Source organism: Myxine glutinosa, chromosome 6 (genome assembly GCF_964187855.1).
Source record: "Myxine glutinosa chromosome 6, kmMyxGlut1.1, whole genome shotgun sequence".
Classification (NCBI taxonomy): domain Eukaryota; kingdom Metazoa; phylum Chordata; class Myxini; order Myxiniformes; family Myxinidae; genus Myxine; species Myxine glutinosa.
The window spans coordinates 186,073,982-186,096,050 of NC_136266.1; the positions used below are offsets into that span (position 1 = coordinate 186,073,982).

Genomic DNA, 22,069 nt, shown 5'->3' on the forward strand with positions numbered 1-22,069 from the left:
CGAGGAGGATAATGACCAAAATTGGCAAGGATTAACACAGGTCACGTGCACTCAGATAAACATGCTAAAGCTGGACCGAGGAGGATAATGACCAAAATTGGCAAGGATTAACACAGGTCATGTTAAAGATAAACATGTTAAAGCTGGACCGAGGAGGATAATGACCAAAATTGGCAAGGATTAACACGGGTCACGTGCACTCAGATATACATGTTAAAGCTGGACCGAGGGGGATAATGACCAAAATTGGCAAGGATTAACACGGGTCACGTGCACTCAGATAAACATGTTAAAGCTGGACCGAGGAGGATAATGACCGAAATTGGCAAGGATTAACATGGGTCACGTGCACTCAGATAAACATGTTAAAGCTGGACCGAGGGGGATAATGACCCAAATTGGCAAGGATTGACATGGGTCACGTGCACTCAGATAAACATGTTAAAGCTGGACCGAGGAGGATAATGACCAAAATTGGCAAGGATTAACACAGGTCACGTGCACAGATAAACATGTTAAAGCTGGAACGAGGAGGATAATGACCAAAATTGGCAAGGATTAACACAGGTCACATGCACTCAGATAAACATGTTAAAGCTGGACCGAGGAGGATAATGACCAAAATTGGCAAGGATTAACACAGCTCACGTGCACTCAGATAAACATGTTAAAGCTGGACCGAGGAGGATAATGACCAAAATTGGCAAGGATTAACACAGGTCATGTGCACTCAGATAAACATGTTAAAGTCAGACCGAGGGGGATAATGACCAAAATTAGCAAGGATTAACACAGGTCACGTGCACTCAGATAAACATGTTAAAACTGGACCGAAGGGGATAATGACCAAAATTGGCAAGGATTCACACAGGTCATGTAGGCTCAGATAAACATGTTAAAACTGGACTGAGGGGGATAATGACCAAATTGGCAAGGATTAACACAGATCACGTGCACTCAGATAAACATGCTAAAGCTGAACCGAGGAGGATAATGACCAAAATTGGCAAGGATTAACACAGGTCATGTTAAAGATAAACATGTTAACGCTGGAACGAGGAGGGTAATGACCAAAATTGGCAAGGATTAACACAGGTCATGTTAAAGATAAACGTGTTAAAGCTGGAACGAGGAGGGTAATGACCAAAATTGGCAAGTTTTAACACAGGTCATGTTAAAGATAAACATGTTGAAGCTGGAACGAGGAGGATAATGACCAAAATTGGCAAGGATTAACACAGGTCATGTTAAAGATAAACATGTTAAAGCTGGAACGAGGAGGATAATGATCAAAATTGGCAAGGATTAACACAGGTCATGTTAAAGATAAACATGCTAAAGCTGGAACGAGGAGGATAATGATCAAAATTGGCAAGGATTAACACAGGTCATGTTAAAGATAAACATGTTAAAGCTGGACCGAGGAGGATAATGACCAAAATTGGCAAGGATTAACACAGGTCATGTGCACTCAGATAAACATGTTAAAGTCAGACCGAGGGGGATAATGACCAAAATTAGCAAGGATTAACACAGGTCACGTGCACTCAGATAAACATGTTAAAACTGGACCGAAGGGGATAATGACCAAAATTGGCAAGGATTCACACAGGTCATGTAGGCTCAGATAAACATGTTAAAACTGGACTGAGGGGGATAATGACCAAATTGGCAAGGATTAACACAGATCACGTGCACTCAGATAAACATGCTAAAGCTGAACCGAGGAGGATAATGACCAAAATTGGCAAGGATTAACACAGGTCATGTTAAAGATAAACATGTTAACGCTGGAACGAGGAGGGTAATGACCAAAATTGGCAAGGATTAACACAGGTCATGTTAAAGATAAACGTGTTAAAGCTGGAACGAGGAGGGTAATGACCAAAATTGGCAAGTTTTAACACAGGTCATGTTAAAGATAAACATGTTGAAGCTGGACCGAAGGGGATAATGACCAAAATTGGCAAGGATTAACACAGGTCATGTTAAAGATAAACATGTTAAAGCTGGAACGAGGAGGATAATGACCAAATTGGCAAGGATTAACACAGGTCATGTTAAAGATAAACATGTTAAAGCTGGAATGAGGAGGATAATGATCAAAATTGGCAAGGATTAACACAGGTCATGTTAAAGATAAACATGTTAAAGCTGGACCGAGGGGGATAATGACCAAAATTGGCAAGGATTAACACAGGTCATGTTAAAGATAAACATGTTAAAGCTGGAACGAGGAGGATAATGATCAAAATTGGCAAGGGTTTACACAGGTCATGTTAAAGATAAACATGTTAAAGCTGGAACGAGGAGGATAATGATCAAAATTGGCAAGGATTAACACAGGTCATGTTAAAGATAAACATGTTAAAGCTGGAACGAGGAGGATCATGACCAAAATTGGCAAGGATTAACACAGGTCATGTTAAAGATAAACATGCTAAAGCTGGACCGAGGGGGATAATGACCAAAATTGGCAAGGATTAACACAGGTCATGTTAAAGATAAACATGCTAAAGCTGGACCGAGGGGGATAATGACCAAAATTGGCAAGGGTTTACACAGGTCATGTTAAAGATAAACATGTTAAAGCTGGAACGAGGAGGATAATGACCAAATTGGCAAGGATTAACACAGGTCATGTTAAAGATAAACATGTTAAAGCTGGAACGAGGAGGATAATGATCAAAATTGGCAAGGATTAACACAGGTCATGTTAAAGATAAACATGCTAAAGCTGGAACGAGGAGGATAATGATCAAAATTGGCAAGGGTTTACACAGGTCATATGGACTCGGTCTTGATTGCCTTTCTAGAAGGGCGGAGTAACGCAGGTATGCCCTGACAAAGGCCCCTCTATGACTGGTTAGAACATCTGTGGCTATGAGAGCATGAACCGACACTTCAGCAAACTTGGAATTTAAATATCAGTGGTTTTGTCCGATTTCGTGCAGATGGAAGAACATGTAAGATTTACAGATTTTAGCAATTATGCAAAATATACGATAGGTTTGTATCCACAGTGACACCTAAATTCGAAACTGTGTAAGAAGATGTCAGGTGGTGAACCCCAAGTTTAACTCTTTGGGTTTGAAGCTTCAAAATGGTCGATTGTCCATGGACCAGAAGATCAGTCGTAGCAGAGTTATTGAGGAATACGGTTTGCTTTTTTGTTTTTAAATTAAATGCAGTTCTCGCAATTTTGGTGATTGTTGATTCTCCCAGCTGCAAACTCTTCTTCATCTAGTGCTGTGTATTGTTTTATTTCACATAAATCGTGCGATTGCTCGATATCATCTTACCAATGTTAATACTTATTGTCGTTGCTGTCCTTTCTTCTTTTGCTGAATTAAAATACTCTGAAATTGCTGTCATCAAACTTCTACCCACAGTCCCACCATCGCCTGACCTGGTGAGCAGGGTGCGTGACCTTTACCACAAGCGTGTGCCAGATGTGCGCTTCCTCATCCCAGTCCTCACTGGGTTGGAAAAAGTGAGTGTGGCTGAAATAATTCAGAATATAATGAATGATTAGGCCTACCCATGAGTTTTGAAAAGTTGAGGTTCAGTACGCCATTTTTAAGCACGACTATAACTCCCCGAATGCCTTTTTTGTGTTAACTCTTCACCCAAGATTCTCATTCTGGAAACAAAACTGTACATGAAGAAAACAATATACTGTAGTCATAACTCGACCAACTTCACCAATTGACAATTCTACCTGTTGTTGTTGTTGTTGTTGTTGTTGTTGTTGTTGTTGTTGTTTCGTCCTACCCCACAACCCTCTTTCACTGTTTTAAACAACTTCTCTTTTCACCTTCTCATACTCGGTATATTTTTGTCTGATTTCCCTCCTTTCTACCTCCACCTCTATGTCTTTGTCTGATGTCACTCCGATCACCATTCTTACCTTTTCATACATGCTAATGGAGAAATGAGAAATAATATTGACAATAATAATTCAACAACATGCAATACAAAAACTGTGTAAAGCATGTAAATGTTTTAATACTAGATACCCCTTCCCAATCATAGAACAATGGATTAAATTGTCAAAATGTTGATTGAGGTACGTCAACCACTGTGGGTGTACCTCGTAACATAACCACAGCATACCTCAATCAACGTTCTGTTCATTTAATTCGTTGTCCCACGTGTCTACCGATGCAGATTGTTATTTGCTGCTACAGCAAGAATAATTCTTCATTGTCATCCTAAATACCTCTTGTTGCTATCAAAGTCATAAAATCCAAAAAAACCAACTGATTATATCACATGATAGCATGTAATTGTAAGGCTGACCGAAAGGCCGAGAGGTACACACACTCACGTCTAAGCTGTTTCGCCTGGGTCCGAATCCCAATGTAGCTATAAACTGCCATCCAGGTTTTTCACAGGCAGGTCGAGGCATCAAACTATGTTCCGTCCTTCTTATGGACGTTAAACTGGGCATCCTGTCTGCCAGCATTAGTTGGTGGACAGACATTAACGTCTCGTGGTGTTCTTCAAGAAGAGTAGGCGAGCTATCACCGGCACCATGAACAAATTACAAATTCCCGCACTGACATTTGTGTCGGAGTGGCGACCCATCCCTTACCACGAAACTGCTTGGGGACACCTGACACCTGACACTCTATATACAGCATGGTACATAAATTGAAGTTAGTGGTTTTGTAATATCTCGAGAGCAACTCTCAAATGTTCAGCTTCCACTGGAAAATAGCATTAAACATACTCGGGTCTGGCATTACATATCACTCCTTGAGAGCTGTCGTGCAAAAATGTACGTTTTGATGAGGGACGGCTTTTTACTCTGGCAAGTGTGAAAGTTTGTGTATGACAAAATTGCTTTGGTAGATTTCTATATTTGGCATCCATGTTTATCATGATGTCACCTGTACTTTGGGCCTTCCTTTATGATGCATTGAATAAACAAAGCCTTCAATGTTCATTTTCTTTATTCTACATAGAAAGAGGTTATAGAAGCATTGCCTCGCCTCATCAAGCTGAACCCCATTGTGGTGAAGGAGGTGTTCAACCGCCTGCTTGGCACGCATCATGGTACGTACTCGATCTACATAATTTGGGGAGGCTTGGTGGCAGACATCCATGTACTGTAAGAAATGTATGTAATAAACTGTTAGCTTTGCTTTATTAGATAAATGACAAAGCAATGACATAAAAATATCAATGACAAAGCAATGACATAAAAATATCAATGACAAAGCAATGACATAAAAATGGCAATGACAAAGCAATGACATAAAAAATATCAATGATAATGCAATAACATGAAAATATCAATGACAAAGCAATGACATAAAAATGACAATGACAAAGCAATGACATAAAAAATATCAATGATAATGCAATAACATGAAAATATCAATGACAAAGCAATGACATAAAAATGGCAATGACAAAGCAATGACATAAAAAATATCAATGACAAAGCAATAACATGAAAATATCAATGACAAAGCAATGACATAAAAATGGCAATGACAAAGCAATGACATAAAAAATATCAATGATAATGCAATAACATGAAAATATCAATGACAAAGCAATGACATAAAAATATCAATGACAAAGCAATGACATAAATATATCAATGACAAAGCAATGACATAAATACATCAATGACAAAGCGATGATATAAAAACATCAATGACAAAGCGATGATATAAAAATATCAATGACAAAGCAATGATATAAAAATATCAATGACAATGCAATGACATAAAAATATCAATGACGAAGCAATGATATAAAAAATATCAATGACCAAGCAATGATGTAAAAATATCAATGATAATGCAATGACATAAAAATATCAATGACGAAGCAATGACATAAATATATCAATAACAAAGCAATGACATAAATACATCAATGACAAAGCGATGACATAAAAATATCAATGACAAAGCAATGATATAAAAATATCAATGACAAAGCAATGATATAAAAATATCAATGACAAAGCAATAATATAAAAATATCAATGACAAAGCAATGACACTAAAATATCAATGACAAAGCGATGACATTAAAATATCAATGACAAAGCAATGATATAAAAATATCAATGACAAAGCAATGATATAAAAATATCAATGACAAAGCGATGACATTAAAATATCAATGACAAAGCGATGACATTAAAATATCAATAACAAAGCGATGACATAAAAAATATCAATGACAAAGCAATGACATAAAATATCAGACATAAATGACTAAAAATATCAGCAATGACAAAGTGTAATTGTGATTTTTTAAAAACAATATAAATATATTGTTGCGGATCTCAACGTCGGCCTTCCCCTTACCAAGGGGGGGTTAATCCCCTTGTCTTTTATCTAGCCGACGGGATCCGGAGCTATGACGTTCCTTCCGGACGGCGCTGAATAAGGTGGTAGGCCGAATTATTCCTATTACCTAATGACCAGCGCCTCCCAGGAAGCAAGGAAATAACCCCGCCCAAACCACGGTTTTAGTGGAAACGCCGAGCGACAGCGAGCCGTGATTCGGGCGGTTAACAGGTACTAAACCCGATCTGAGCGGTTGTAATCGTGCCACGCTTACCCAATGGAAGAAAAGACTGATACGGTCGAATTAAGAAGAAAGGAAGAACAGATTGGTTTATTAATTATTTACACAGGAAGAAGGAGAAGTACACACAGTGAAGCCTTATTACAATCCTAACTTATCCCAGGACAAACGGGCCCGCACACACACACACACACACTCACACGGGGATGTAGAAGGTTGGGGTTGAAGGCCCAGGGATGATGTCCACAGCTCGTTCTCCGGGTCCCCGACTCGTACCGCAAAGAAGATGGTAGGACGGACCGCAGGCGCTCCCCCGCGTGTCGTTGGCGCGGATCGGACAATTATCGGGGAAAGGTGAGCTCGGCTGGGCGGTTACTTCACCGCTTAGCCGCATACGTAATAAACGAACCAGCTGGGCGGTTATACTGGCGGTCTCGGCCGCGTGCGTAATAGAAATACCGGCGCTTTATATGCGCTCCCAGCAAGCCCAAAGCCAAATCCTCAACGAGTCCTTGCAATCAGTCGGTATAACAGCACCTCTCCCAACCAGTCCTCAACAATGGCGCTTTCCCACATGAAGTCCTCGAGCCCTTGCACAATCAAAGTCCCCCCCAGCGAGTCCTTTCACCAATGCCAAACGTGACAGTCCTGGACAGTCCTCTGCAATGAGTGCCGCTGCGTCAGTCCTCTGGAAGGGCTTTGTGCGCACGCTTATATCACCACGCCTTTACCACGCCCTATCAGGCCATGTCGCCCGAGCTCTGGTTGGTTTGTTGGGTCTTACCGGCTCCGCCCTTGACGTCTGCTTGACGTGGCCACACCCCGACCTCGCGCTCCTCCCCCTTTTCAGGCATACCTCGTGGCATTTGGCTGGTTTGAGCATCCTAATGCGAGGGCAATAGCAACAATGGGGCGCAGACTGGATGCTGCCCAACGAGGTAGATTTGGAGGGTGGGCCCGAAAAATGAATGGGACCTACGCTTATGATTTATTTTACACAACGCAGGTATCACTATTGGAAATGTCCTTATCTCACATATACTATGAAATAACTAACGTTCTAAGGTGGCCTACATGTTGCATGTGGACTAACTATGGGGGCAAAACCTTTAACCTTTATTAATCATATATGTACACTTTCTCAGAACTGCAACAATATATATAAATATATATATGAATATATATATGAATATATATATGAATATATGTATATATATATATATATATATTCATATATATATATATATATGTATGTATGTATGTACCCTGCGTGATGAACCCTGCGTGATGAACCAAACATTTCAAATTTTGATTCATCGGTCCATAAGACCTTCTTCCAGTCTTCAGTAGTCCACTGGCGGTGTTTCATGGCCCAGGCAAGCCTCTTTTTCTTATTTTGTCATCTTAGCAATGGCTTTCCACTCGACCTGTCAAACCTGCAGCTCGAAGTCTTCGCTTCACAGTTGAAACTCAGACTTGCTTACTTCGACCAGTGTTAAGCTGCGCTTGAAGCTGTTGTCCTGTGAGCCACCTATCATGCAAGCTGTTGACTCTCAGAAACTTGTCTTCTGATTCTGTTGTGGCTTTGGGTCTGCCAGACCTCTTCCTGTCAGAGTTTCCTCCAGTTTCCAATATACTACTTCCTGCAGTGCAATATTGTCCAAATAATGCTTCAGAGGGTGTAATAACAGTCTGTTCCAATACGGCTTTCATACAGACAGAGGGTTTGTAATCAAGTAATCAGCAGAGGTTGGGACACCTGTAGGAATTGTTTGCATCAACTTTCAAGGCTTAATTTACTTACATTGCTGCAGAACAGCTGTAAGTTGTTAACCCATTACTTGTTCCCTGAAGAAGGCCTTTGTTTACAATATAACTGTGCAATTTACATTATTTTCCCGTTTTTGTTAACCTAAACTTTTTTTTTTCTTAACCTCGAGCAGTTTGCTGCTTACCTTTGTACCATTTCAGGTTATTCACTGGACATTAAACTGCATAAGTTTCAATAAAAACTGGAAAAATTGAGGTGTTCTGAAACTTTTGACTGGTAGTGTCACTACCAGTCCACTGTGACCACTCAGACCACACCACTCCATCCCTGTCCTCTGGTCGGCTCAGCGCACTCCCACTCATTGTCCCAGTGCACCTGGTCACAGCAACACACACAATCGCACCTCCTGTCTGCGAACCCTGGCCAAATCACCTGAGTTCATCCCCGCCGTACAAAACAACATCAAGCTGACCCTGTTCAATACCCGGTCCCTCAACAACAAATGCCTCATCCTGAACGACTACATCCTGGAAAATAAACTGGACTTTCTCTGTCTCACTGAAACCTGGCAACAACCTCTGGACTACTTCGCACTCAATCTCACCACACCCAATGGATATTCCTACATCAATAAACCACGCTCGGAGGGCCGAGGTGGTGGAATTGCCGTTATTCACCGACAAGACATCAGGACCAGCCTCATCTCCATCGCATCTGCTCCATCATTTGAACACCTGGCTTTTAAACTCTCTGGTCACACACAGTCAGTCATGGCTGTTGTCTACCACCCTCCCAAACCACACCCATCATTCCTGTCTGACTTCTCCTACTTTCTGACCCAGCTATGTTCCCTCTCCCCCTCAATCCTCCTCCTTGGTGATTTCAATATCCACATGGACTCCACTGACTCCACGATAACCACTGACTTCACTGATTTACTCACCTGCTTTAACCTCACTCAACATGTCAACTTTCCTACCCATAACCGTGGTCACATTTTGGACCTTGTCTGCTCTACTGGATTAATTTTGCACCATCTCTCTGGCTCCGACCTCACCCTCTCTGACCACTTAGCCATCACTATGACCATCAACATCCCCGCCCCAACACCAAGGCATTATCGCACTATCAACTTCCGTAAGCTAAACGCTCTTTCACCTACCTCATTCTCATCCACCCTCTCTGAAAAAATGTCCACTTCTCCCTTCGTTGACCTCCACAACCCTTCTGATCTCACTGACTACTACAACCACACTCTCTCCTCCTGCCTTGACCAACTTGCGCCTATAAAAACCAAAACAGTTTCTTTCACCCATTCTGCTCCCTGGTTTACCCCTGAACTCCGCCTGATGAAAACTCATGCTCGCCAACTTGAAAGACTCCGCAATAAAACAGGTCTCACAATTCACTCCCAAGCCTACAAGGACCACATACAACACTACAAAGATGCCCTCTCCCGCGCCCGCTCCGCCTACTACTCTCAAATTATCCACTCTGGCTCCGGAAACCCAAAAGCACTCTTCTCTACAATAAACAAACTCCTCAGCCCCCTGAACACCACCACCCAGTCATTCACAGTAGACAACTGCATCTCTTTCCTTTCATTCTTCCAACGCAAAGTTGAAAACATCTACAACAGCTTGACCACCGCCGCACCCGCTCCCCCTCAAACCACCTGCCCCCCCTTATCCTGCCATCCCCTGTCTCAATTCTCCCCAATCTCCCCTACTGACCTCTCTGAACTCCTCATAGGAATGAAAACTGCCACCTGCACTCTTGACCCCATCCCCTCCAGCTTTGTCAAGGCCTCCCTTCCTGCTCTCTCTCCACTTATCATTGCAACAATAAACTCCTCCCTGTCTACAGGCATCGTCCTACCGTCCCTCAAAATTGCTGCTGTTACCCCCATTCTTAAAAAGCCTGGTGTTGGGCTAGCGGCTAGGGTGCCAGCTTAGGATCCCAGGATCCTGGGTTCGAATCCCGGTCGATCGCTGAATTAACGCCAGGGGGGTTGACTCAGCCTGTCATCCTTCCGAGGTCGGCTAATTGAGTACCAGTTCACTGGTAATTCCCTGCTTGTCGTAAAAGGCGACAAAAAAAGGGTTGGCGGCAGGAAGGGCATCCGGCCGTAAAACATTGCTTCAAAAAGGGGACCAAAAAACAACAACAACCACGGTCCCCGAAAAAGGCCAACCCCCGCTTTGCGGGGAAAAATGGCCTCTAAATGTGTTTTTTTTATTTTTTTTACCCCCATTCTGAAAAAACCTGGACTAAACCCTGACACCCTAAACAACTTCAGACCCATCTCCAACCTACCCTTTCTATCGAAAGTTTTGGAACGCGCTGTAGCCGCTCAACTCAAACATCACCTCTCTGCCAATAACCTGTATGAAACATTCCAATCCGGATTCCGCTCCAACCACAGTACTGAAACTGCTCTCCTCAAAATCACCAACGACCTTCTCCTCTCCTCTGACGCTGGCAACCTCAACATTCTCATCCTCCTCGACCTCAGCGCCGCCTTTGACACCATCGATCACACCATCCTCCTCACCCGACTTGAAACCACCTTTAACATTACCGGCACTGCCCTCTCTTGGATTAAATCATACCTCTCTGACAGACGCCAGTTCATCTCCATCAATAACTGCAAATCCCCCACTGCTCCCCTCCCCCAAGGTGTCCCCCAAGGTTCAGTTCTTGGCCCCCTCCTCTTCATCCTTTACCTGTCCCCCGTCGGTCACTTAATCCGCCGTCATGGTCTCCAATTCCACTGCTTCGCCGATGACATCCAGCTTTTCATCTCCACCAAGTCCATCTCCACCGCCACCCACTCTATCCTGACAAACTGCATCACTGAAATAAAATCCTGGCTTCAAATCAACTTCCTCAAACTTAACTATGATAAATCTGAAATAATCATCATTGGCCCAAAAACGCTCATAAAATCCACCAATAACTTTGCCCTCAACATCGACGGTATCCCAGTATCCACCTCCCCTCACATCCGGAATCTTGGCATCATCTTTGACCAAACCCTCTCCTTCGACAAATACACTAAACAGATCACAAAGACAGCCTTCTTTCACCTGAAAAACATCGCCCGTCTCCGTCCATCCCTCTCCTCCACGGCTGCAGAAACCCTCATCCACGCCTTCATCACCTCCCGTTTGGACTACTGCAATAGCCTCCTCTATGGTTCACCCTCAGCAATCACCAATAAACTCCAATACATTCAGAACTCCACTGCCCGTATACTCACCCATTCCCGGACCCGTGACCACATCACCCCCGTCCTTTACAAGCTTCACTGGCTCCCCATCTCCCAGAGAATCCAGTACAAAATCCTCCTCTTGACCTACAAAGCCCTCCATAACCTGGCCCCATCCTACCTGACTGACCTCCTCTCCAGACACACTCCCAACCGCAACCTCCGCTCTGCTGGTACCAACCTCCTGACCCCCCCCCATCCGGACCAAATTCAGATCCTGGGGGGACAGGGCCTTCTCCATCGCTGCTCCCACCCTCTGGAACTCACTACCTCACACCATCAGAGACTCCTCCTCACTCACCACATTCAAAACATCACTCAAGACCCACCTGTTCAACACTGCATTCAACATTTAACCCACAGCATTTAACCCCTGACTATCTCTTCTCCTTCCCCCTCCTTTTTGCTTTGAATATTTCCCTATTGAATCTTGTTTTTTGCAATTGTTTTTATGTTTTGCTATGCATTATGTTTTGCACTTTGTCAAAGCGTCTTTGGGCTTCCTGAAAAGCACTATATAAAATAAATGCATTATTATTATTAGTGTATATATATATTTATATATATATATATATATATATATATACACTCTGGTTTCACCTATATATCACCTATGTATATCACTTATATATATATATATATATATATATATATATATACTGTATATATATATATATATATATATATATATATATATATATATATATATATATATATATATATATATATATACACACACATATATATATATATATATATATATATATATATATATATATATATATATATATATATATATATATATATATATATATATATACACACACATATATATATATATATATACATACATACATACATACATACATACATACATACATACATACATACACACACTCAGAGCAAAAAGGAAAATAAATCACTTTTTTCAGTGAGTTTCCTTTAATCTATCCCAGTACTTGGTAGAATAGCATGACGTCACAGCTATATGTCCAGCTGGGATACTGGCAGACTTCAATTTTTTTTCAATTGATCTAATGCTCAAAGTGGACTCTTACATAAATTACATGACAAAATCATGAGAATGCATCCGTGTAGTTTAACATGAAATGGAATTACATTGGAGGACAAGGGATAAAAACATACAGAGTAGTGTTCATGGAATTTGAATGTGGGTTTGAAGCATCATCACGAGTTTAGTTTTTTGTATGCAGTGTCGAGGCTCATGGAGGAGCTAGAACACATGAGGATGGAACAAACCAGAATAAAGAGGAGGGGGACACACCGACAGCAAAGTTGAGGGAGACGTGGAGAAATAAGGGGAAACATATGTGACCTGGAAAACCCTGAAGGAGATGGGGCTTGGGGTGGGTTAATGGAATACTGCAACCAAAGGTGAAACCATCGATTACCTCTGCCACCGAATGTGGACAGAGTTTGTTTTCGCCCCTGTCTGTCTGTTTGACCGTGAGCAGAATAATTCAAAAAGTTATGAACGTTTGGACGAAACTTGGTGGACAGGTTGGGTGTGTGATGAAGAAGAACTGATTCAATTTTGGTGAACATCTGGATCTGGAAACGGATACGAGAATTTTATTAGTGATTCTTCACCATTGAGAATTTTTTTTTCTTTTTAAGGCCATTTTCCCTGCTTGAGTGGGGGTTAGCCTTACGGGCCCCATGGCAATGGCAATCATAATGGTTCCCTTTTTGAGGCAATGTTTTTCGGATGACCTTCCTGACGCCAAACCTTTAGTCACCTCTTACGACACGCATGGACACGGTGTACCTATTCTAAACCGGGGTACACACCGTGATCATTAATCCCAGCAAGCTGGTACTCAATTTGCCGACCTCGGAAGGATGCCAGGCTGAGTCAACCCGCCTGGCGTTAATTCAGCGATCGACCGGGATTCGAACTCAGGATCCTAGGATCCCAGGCCAGATTCTTCACCATTGAGAGATGGGTCAAAAACTATATTTAGCACGATATCTCAAAAAGTTGTGGATGGATTATGACAAAACTTGGTCGATGAGTCGGGTGCGTGACAAGAACACGCCGAGTAGTTTTTTGTTCAGGTCTGGATTCAGATCCAACCTGTTCAGCCTGGCGGAGGTCTACCGAGTGCCGTTCTACTTTCCCACTGTGATGTCACTTATTCGCATGACTTGCTTGATTCACTGTGTTGATTATTTAAAGTTTTGTTTCAGTTGTTGAATTCCGAATAAAACTAATGTATAATTATTCAAATAACTGTTGCGCATACAGGTGAGGGAGGAATTTCTCTGTCTCCACTCACTCCTGGAGAACTCTTGATCGCTCTGCACAACATTGATTCTGCTCGGTGTGACATGAAATCAATCATCAAAGGTGTGTGGTGATGATTTTGGGTCTCTGGATGATTTTGTTTGTCCCTGAGGTTTCATCATAACTGCAATGCCAAGTACCTTTGTGCCAGACAAAAAATTTGTGATGAGTCCCCTTTCGTTCATCTTGGAACTTGAGGGATCCTGGCCTTATCATATTTAAAGTTTTTAACACAGTCCTTGGGCTAATGTTGATGGTGTAAGTATAAAATGTGATAGAAATGTTAAACTAAAACTTTTTAATGTATCATTGTTCTCGTGTTGGGCAAAAAGATAATAATTAGAGGCCATACTCTTCACAGAACTCTGGAGCGTATCTCAACTAGTTGGGAATCTTTAGTCGGCTCGAACCAATCCTGGACTAGTCTTCATTCACTGAAGGTGGCGGGTATTAGTAAATTGTTCAGGGTGCTGGTGATAACTTACCTATACTTCATGAAAGATGGAATCTTGGGACCTTGAAATTCACCACGACCAGTGCTCGCAGAACGTCCTTTCGGTGGACGGCACGCACATTGATGCTTCACTCTGGTTCCAAAACACCAGGATTACAGTTTAAAGCTGAGTCGGTATTCAAACCCAGGTTCGACAATATTCAAACCCAAGTTAGACAGTATACAAACCCAGGTTAGACAATATTATTAGTGGTTTTATTAGACAATATTCCAAAAAGAAAAACGTTTTACTTCCGGGTCATTCGCCTAGCAGGCTGAGCTGAGTCGGTCGTCCTGTGTATTTGATTGATTCTGTTGGATTTAGCGTGTGCTGTCGTGTTGTGCTTTGTGTGGATCCCTGTTTCGTTTCCTGGCTTATGGCGGCATGTCTGCCCGTGAGATTTGCAGTACTTTGGTTTTTACTCGCCACCAAGTTGAAAATTTCGAACTGTAAGTACCCGCCATGTTTTTTCGTTGAGCCTCACGCGGCCACGGTGTGCACCTCTCAACAAGACGGTCCTTTTCCCCGTCTCGCCCCATCGCCTGCCCTATCGCCCGCCCCATCGCACGTCCCATCGCCCGGCCCATCGCCCGGCCCATCGCATGCCACACCTCTGCACACACCACTGCATGTACCGAGCTCGACTATCCGCTCTAACTCCTCTATCCTGAGGCCTATTCGCTACACTCGGCAAAAACTTTTGTCTTTAAACAACACCACTCGATTGACTCCTGGACTCGTGTCAGGCCTCAGAGAACTTGAAATCGGCGTTGGTCTCCCGAGAAAACGCACAAAGCGAGGCGGGAGGAGAAAGCAGAGAAAAATACCGATTGTGATTTCTCTTCGCGACCAGCGACGGCCCGGCCCACATTTTATAATTCCTGCGAAAAAGTGTCCCCTGTCAACTTCAATAACCTCATCTATCCCTGTAGAACATACACAGCACCAAAACAACACCGTTCTGACCTGTATCTCGCCTTATTCAACGCTCAGTCTGTAAGTAGTCCTGACAAGCGAACCGAAATTACCTCTTTTATTCAAGATAATGATATCGACGTGCTTTTTCTGACCGAAACTTGGCTCCGACCCAGTGGCGACGAAGCGAGATGTGCTGATCTCACCCCACCTGGATACACCCTGCAGTCATTTCCTCGCTCCTCCAGGGGTGGGGGCGTGGCTGTTATTTACAGAGACAACTTCTCTCCCTTTGTCTCCTTCACCACGACTTTTTCGTTCGACCATTCATCCTACGAGCTAGCCCATGTCACCTTCACTCTGTCAGAAAACACTCTTCATTTCTTCTGCCTGTACCGACCTCCACCTAACCGGAAAAACAAGCTTACTGACTCTATGTTCGTGACCCAGCTTCCTAATCTGCTCGACCACTGCAATACTCTTCCTGGTTTCGTCTTGATTCTTGGAGATTTCAACATCCACGATGACCAACCATAATATCCTCTCACTTCAAAGATCATTGACCTCCTTTCTACTTTTAGTCTGTCTCAGTCTGTCTCCCAACCCACACACGTTAAAGGACACATCCTGGATTGGTTAGTGCACAGATGCGATGATCAGTTGGTGCAGTCCACGTCAGTGACCTGTGCTATCACCTCAGACCACTTCTGTGTCACCAGCCACCTGAGTATTGCTGTTCCTCGTCTTCAGCCCACCTTCATCACTGCCCGCAACATTCGTGCCATCGACCGTTCCGCCTTTAAAGAGGACCTTCACACCCATCTCTCTGGCCGTTCCTATGGCACTGCAGAAGACCTCGAGTGTTGCCTCCGCACAGCGTTGGACTGGCATGCTCCAGCGACACGGCGCGCCGTTCCCAGACGCAGGAGTACTCCGTGGTTCAGCGCAGTCAGCGACGAAGTCAGGGCTGCCAAAAAGGAACGACGACGTGCCGAGAGACAGTGGCTGAAGACTGGCCTCACAGTCCATACATAAACAGTTGTATAACATAGCTAAAAGACCCGTCATAAAAATCATTCTGAAAGCAAAAACATCATATATTTCTGATCGGATTACTAGGAGCTCCTCCTGCAAGCAACTGTTCAGCATTACCAACCGCCTGTTTGCCACCAAAAATAAATCCGTTCTTCCCACTGTGTTTCCTCAAAACGAACAACCCCAACGCTTCCTGCATCTTTCACAATAAAATTCAGTCAATAAGAAACAATCTTGACAAGCAGTCACTCCTTTCCTTCGATGATGCTGAACACTGCTTTCACGGACGACCTCTTAGTTCGTTTACTCCTGTTACTGAGGAAATTGTCAAATGTACAATCCTCAAGTCAAACACAAAAACATGTGATCTTGACCCCCTTCCCACCGATTTGTTTATTGAGTGTTTGGACACCCTCCTCCCATTTATTACTGCAGTTATCAATGATTCTCTGACTACGGGTTCATTTCCGCTTCTCTTTAAGCAAGCTCTTGTTAAACCACTTCTTAAAAAGCCCACCCTTGACCTTAACGACATGAAAAATTACCGTCCTATCTCCAACCTGTCTTTCCTGTCAAAGATCACAGAAAGAATTGTGCTATCACAGATGAATGACGATCTAGTTTCAAATAATCTTTTAAATTCTCGCCAATCAGCATATAGACCAGGCCATAGCACCGAGACCGCTCTCCTAAGAATAACCAATGATCTTCTCACCTCTCTTGACTGTGGTAAGGTTTCCGTTCTTGCTCTTTTGGACTTGTCTGCCGCCTTTGACACGATTGACCATAGTGTCTTAATTCGTCGTCTTGAAATCACATTTGGTATAACTGGTACTCCCCTTTCTTGGCTGATGTCCTATCTTACTGATAGAGTGCAAACAGTTGTTGGCAATGGCCAGAAATCAGCCCCTTCTCCGCTTTCCTTTGGCGTTCCTGAGGGCTTAGCCCTGGGACCTATCCTCTTTCTTTTGTACACTTAGCCTCTATTTGATCTTGTTGCCAGACATTCAGTTGATCACCACGCCTTTGCGGACGACAATCAGCTGTACAAAGGAAGCACGATTCAACAAATCGTGCCCACTGTTGAAGTGTTAGAAGGCTGTATTGCCGACGTGAAGGCGTGGATGACCCAAAACAAACTTCAGCTGAACGATGCTAAAACAGAGTCTATGATTGTAAGATCGCACAGATGTCCTCTACAATGTTCACTTCCTACCACTATTCATGTTGGTGAAACCGATGTAAACTTTGTTTCGTCGGCCAAGAACCTTGGTGTGGTTTTCGACTGTAACATGACATTTTCCAAGCAAGTACTTCAAACTTGCAAATCAGCATACTTTCAGCTGCGAAAGATCGCATCCATTCGCCACTTTCTTACTCCTCAAGCTGCTCTAACTCTGGTCTGTGCCCTTGTCCTCTCAAGGCTAGACTATTGTAATTCTTTGTATGCTGACTGCCCTCAGTTTCTCTTGGATAAGTTACAAAAGGTTCAAAACTCTGCCGCTCGTCTTGTCTGTAAGGCGAAGAGGTCTGACCATGTTACTCCGCTTCTTGAGTCTTTACACTGGCTGCCTGTCTCTGCTCGTGTGCAATACAAAATTTGCACACTATGTTATAAATCATTGTGTGGAGCGGGACCTCACTATCTCTCCGATTTGCTCACTCTCTATGAACCTCGGCGACGGCTTCGTTCAAGCGACGACTCTATGACCTTAGAGCCGCCGCGCACCAGCACCAAGTCGTTTGGCGAGAAATCCTTTCCTTTGCTGCACCTCTGCTCTGGAATGACTTGCCTTCCTCTGTTCGACATGTTGACTCTCTTCCTGCCTTTAAAACCTCCCTCAAAAGCTATCTGTTTCACAAGTCTTTCAAAGTCTAAGTCCTGTTTTCCCTTTGGTTTGAGGTGGGACAGAGATCGAGAGTATGTCTGTGTACATGTGCGGGGGAGGGAGGAGAGGAGGAAGGGGAGTACACATCTGTGGGTTTTGAATGGGGAGGGAGAGGAATAGGGCAAGAGTGAAGGTGTGTCTGTGTGTGTGTATGTTTGTGTGTGGTGTGTGTGCGGTGTGTGTGCGTTCGCATGATAATGTAAAGCGCCATGAGGGTAGTTTACTCTGCTTGATGGGGCTATATAAGACTCCTTTATTATTATTATTATTATTAATATACAAATCCAGGTTAGACAATATACAAACCCAGGTTAGACAGTATACAAACCCAGGTTAGACAATATTCAAACCCAAGTTAGACAATATTCAAACCCAGGTTATTTTGCCAGGTTAGACAATATACAAACCCAGGTTAGACAATATACAAACCCAAGTTAGACAATATTCAAACCCAGGTTATTTTGTCAGGTTAGATAATATACAAACCTAGGTTAGGCAATATACAAACCCAAGTTAGACAATATACAAATCCAGGTTAGACAATATACAAATCCAGGTTAGACAATATTCAAACCCAAGTTAGACAATATTCAAACCCAGGTTATTTTGTCAGGTTAGATAATATACAAACCTAGGTTAGGCAATATACAAACCCAAGTTAGACAATATACAAATCCAGGTTAGACAATATACAAACCCAGGTTAGACAATATTCAAACCCAGGTTATTTTGCCAGGTTAGACAATATACAAACCCAGGTTAGGCAATATACAAACCCAGGTTATTTTGTCAGGTTAGACAATATACAAACCCAGGTTAGACAATATTGAAACCCAAGTTAGTCAATATTCAAACCCAGGTTATTTTGCCAGGTTAGACAATATACAAATCCAGGTTAGACAATATTCAAACCCAAGTTAGACAATATTCAAACCCAGGTTATTTTGTCAGGTTAGATAATATACAAACCCAGGTTAGGCAATATACAAACCCAAGTTAGACAATATACAAATCCAGGTTAGACAATATACAAACCCAGGTTAGACAATATTCAAACCCAGGTTATTTTGCCAGGTTAGACAATATACAAACCCAGGTTAGGCAATATACAAACCCAGGTTATTTTGTCAGGTTAGAAAATATACAAACCCAGGTTAAACAATATGCAAACCCAGGTTTGGCAATATACAAACCCAGGTTATTTTGTCAGGTTAGACATTATACAAACCCAGGTTAGACAATATACAAACCCAGGTTCGGCAATATACAAACCCAGGTTATTTTGTCAGGTTAGACAATATACAAATCCAGGTTCGGCAATATACAAAACCCAGGTTATTTTGTCAGGCTAGACAATATACAAACCCAAGTTAGACAATATTCAAACCCAGGTTATTTTGCCAGGTTAGACAATATACAAACCCAGGTTAGACAATATACAAACCCAGGTTATTTTGTCAGGTTAGACAATATACAAATCCAGGTTAGACAATATTCAAACCCAAGTTAGACAATATTCAAACCCAGGTTATTTTGCCAGGTTAGACAATATACAAATCCAGGTTAGACAATATTCAAACCCAAGTTGGACAATATTCAAACCCAGGTTATTTTGCCAGGTTAGACAATATACAAATCCAGGTTAGACAATATTCAAACCCAAGTTGGACAATATTCAAACCCAGGTTATTTTGCCAGGTTAGACAATATACACACCCAGGTTAGGCAATATACAAACACAGGTTATTTTGTCAGGTTAGACAACATACAAACCCAGGTTAGACAATATTCAAACGCAGGTTGTTTTGCCAGGTTAGGCAATATACAAACCCAGGTTAGACAATATTCAAACCCAGGTTATTTTGCCAGGTTAGACAATATACAAACCCAGGTTAGGCAATATACAAACCCAGGTTATTTTGTCAGGTTAGACAGGATACAAACCCAGGTTAGACAATATACAAATCCAGGTTAGACAATATACAAACCCAGGTTAGGCAATATACAAACCCAGGTTATTTTGTCAGGTTAGACAATATACAAACCCCAAGTTAGACAATATTCAAACCCAGGTTATTTTGCCAGGTTAGACAATATACAAACCCAGGTTAGACAATATTCAAATCCAGGTTAGGCAATATACAAGCCCAAGTTAGACAATATTCAAACCCAGGTTATTTTGTCAGGTTCGACAATATACAAACCCAAGTTAGACAATATTCAAACCCAGGTTATTTTGTCAGGTGAGACAATATTCAAACCCAAGTTAGACAATATTCAAACCCAGGTTATTTTGCCAGGTCAGACAATATACAAATCCAGGTTAGACAATATTCAAACCCAGTTTATTTTGCCAGGTTAGACAATATACAAACCCAAGTTAGACAATATTCAAACCCAGGTTATTTTGTCAGGTTAGACAATATAGAAACCCAGGTTATTTTGCCAGGTTAGACAATATACAAACCCAAGTTAGACAATATTCAAACCCAGGTTATTTTGTCAGGTTAGACAATATTCAAACCCAGGTTATTTTGCCAGGTTAGACAATATACAAACCCAAGTTAGACAATATTCAAACCCAGGTTATTTTGCTAGGTTAGACAATATACAAACCCAAGTTAGACAATATTCAAACCCAGGTTATTTTGCCAGGTTAGACAATATTCAAACCCAGGTTATTTTGCCAGGTTAGACAATATTCAAACCCAGGTTATTTTGCCAGGTTAGACAATATTCAAACCCAGGTTATTTTGCCAGGTTAGACAATATTCAAACCCAGGTTATTTTGCCAGGTTAGACAATATACAAACCCAGGTTATTTTGCCAGGTTAGACAATATACAAACCCAAGTTAGACAATATTCAAACCCAGGTTATTTTGTCAGGTTAGACAATATTCAAACCCAGGTTATTTTGCCAGGTTAGACAATATACAAACCCAAGTTAGACAATATTCAAACCCAGGTTATTTTGCTAGGTTAGACAATATACAAACCCAAGTTAGACAATATTCAAACCCAGGTTATTTTCCCAGGTTAGACAATATTCAAACCCAGGTTATTTTGCCAGGTTAGACAATATACAAACCCAAGTTAGACAATATTCAAACCCAGGTTATTTTGCTAGGTTAGACAATATACAAACCCAAGTTAGACAATATTCAAACCCAGGTTATTTTCCCAAGTTAGACAATATTCAAACCCAGGTTATTTTGCCAGGTTAGACAATATTCAAACCCAGGTTATTTTGCCAGGTTAGACAGCTGAAATATGCGTGCGTGTATCTCTAACCTATCTTGCTTCACCCCGTGCAGTATCGGAGAACGACCAGTATTAAATTGATATCTGGAATGTACTTTGCGGATCTGTCCACAAATTTGGATACATTTTCACAAAGTTGGTGCAAAATTGTAATTCCATTGTCTCACCTCAGGTAGCGTCGATATCTATAACAAGGATTTATTGCTGCATGTGACAAAATTTGGTTTATGAATGTTTTCCATCATACATTTCTGAAGATTGCGCGGAGTAAGGTGTTCTATGAACTCTCTAATTTTTCAATTCTTTTGATTCACCTGAATGTTCTTTTTTTTGTAGCAACCAGCCTATGTTTTGCGGAGCGTGGGATATACACGTCGGAAGTGCTAGCTGTTGTGATGCAACAGTTGATGGAACAAAACCCGCTGCCTGTGTTGCTGATGCGCACCGTCATCCAGTCTCTGAGCATGTACCCTCGCCTTAGTGCGTTCATCATGAACATCCTGCAACGGCTCATCCTTAAGCAGGTGACGTAAACATCACCCGCTTCCGCCCTCAATAAACCCGTG

At 42.1% G+C, this 22,069-nt stretch overlaps 1 protein-coding gene across 2 annotated transcripts in view; it reads left to right on the forward strand.

Annotated features, from left to right (window-relative positions):
• SYMPK (symplekin scaffold protein) overlaps positions 1 to 22,069 on the forward strand; it is a 168,239-nt gene that overhangs the window by 139,804 nt on the left and 6,366 nt on the right. For both annotated transcript variants that reach the window (XM_068119053.2, XM_068119054.2), the window contains exons 20-23: positions 3,393 to 3,493; positions 4,971 to 5,061; positions 13,870 to 13,971; positions 21,840 to 22,027. In XM_068119053.2, the coding sequence (XP_067975154.1) occupies positions 3,393 to 3,493; positions 4,971 to 5,061; positions 13,870 to 13,971; positions 21,840 to 22,027 (482 nt within the window). The remainder of the gene's footprint in view (positions 1 to 3,392; positions 3,494 to 4,970; positions 5,062 to 13,869; positions 13,972 to 21,839; positions 22,028 to 22,069) is intronic.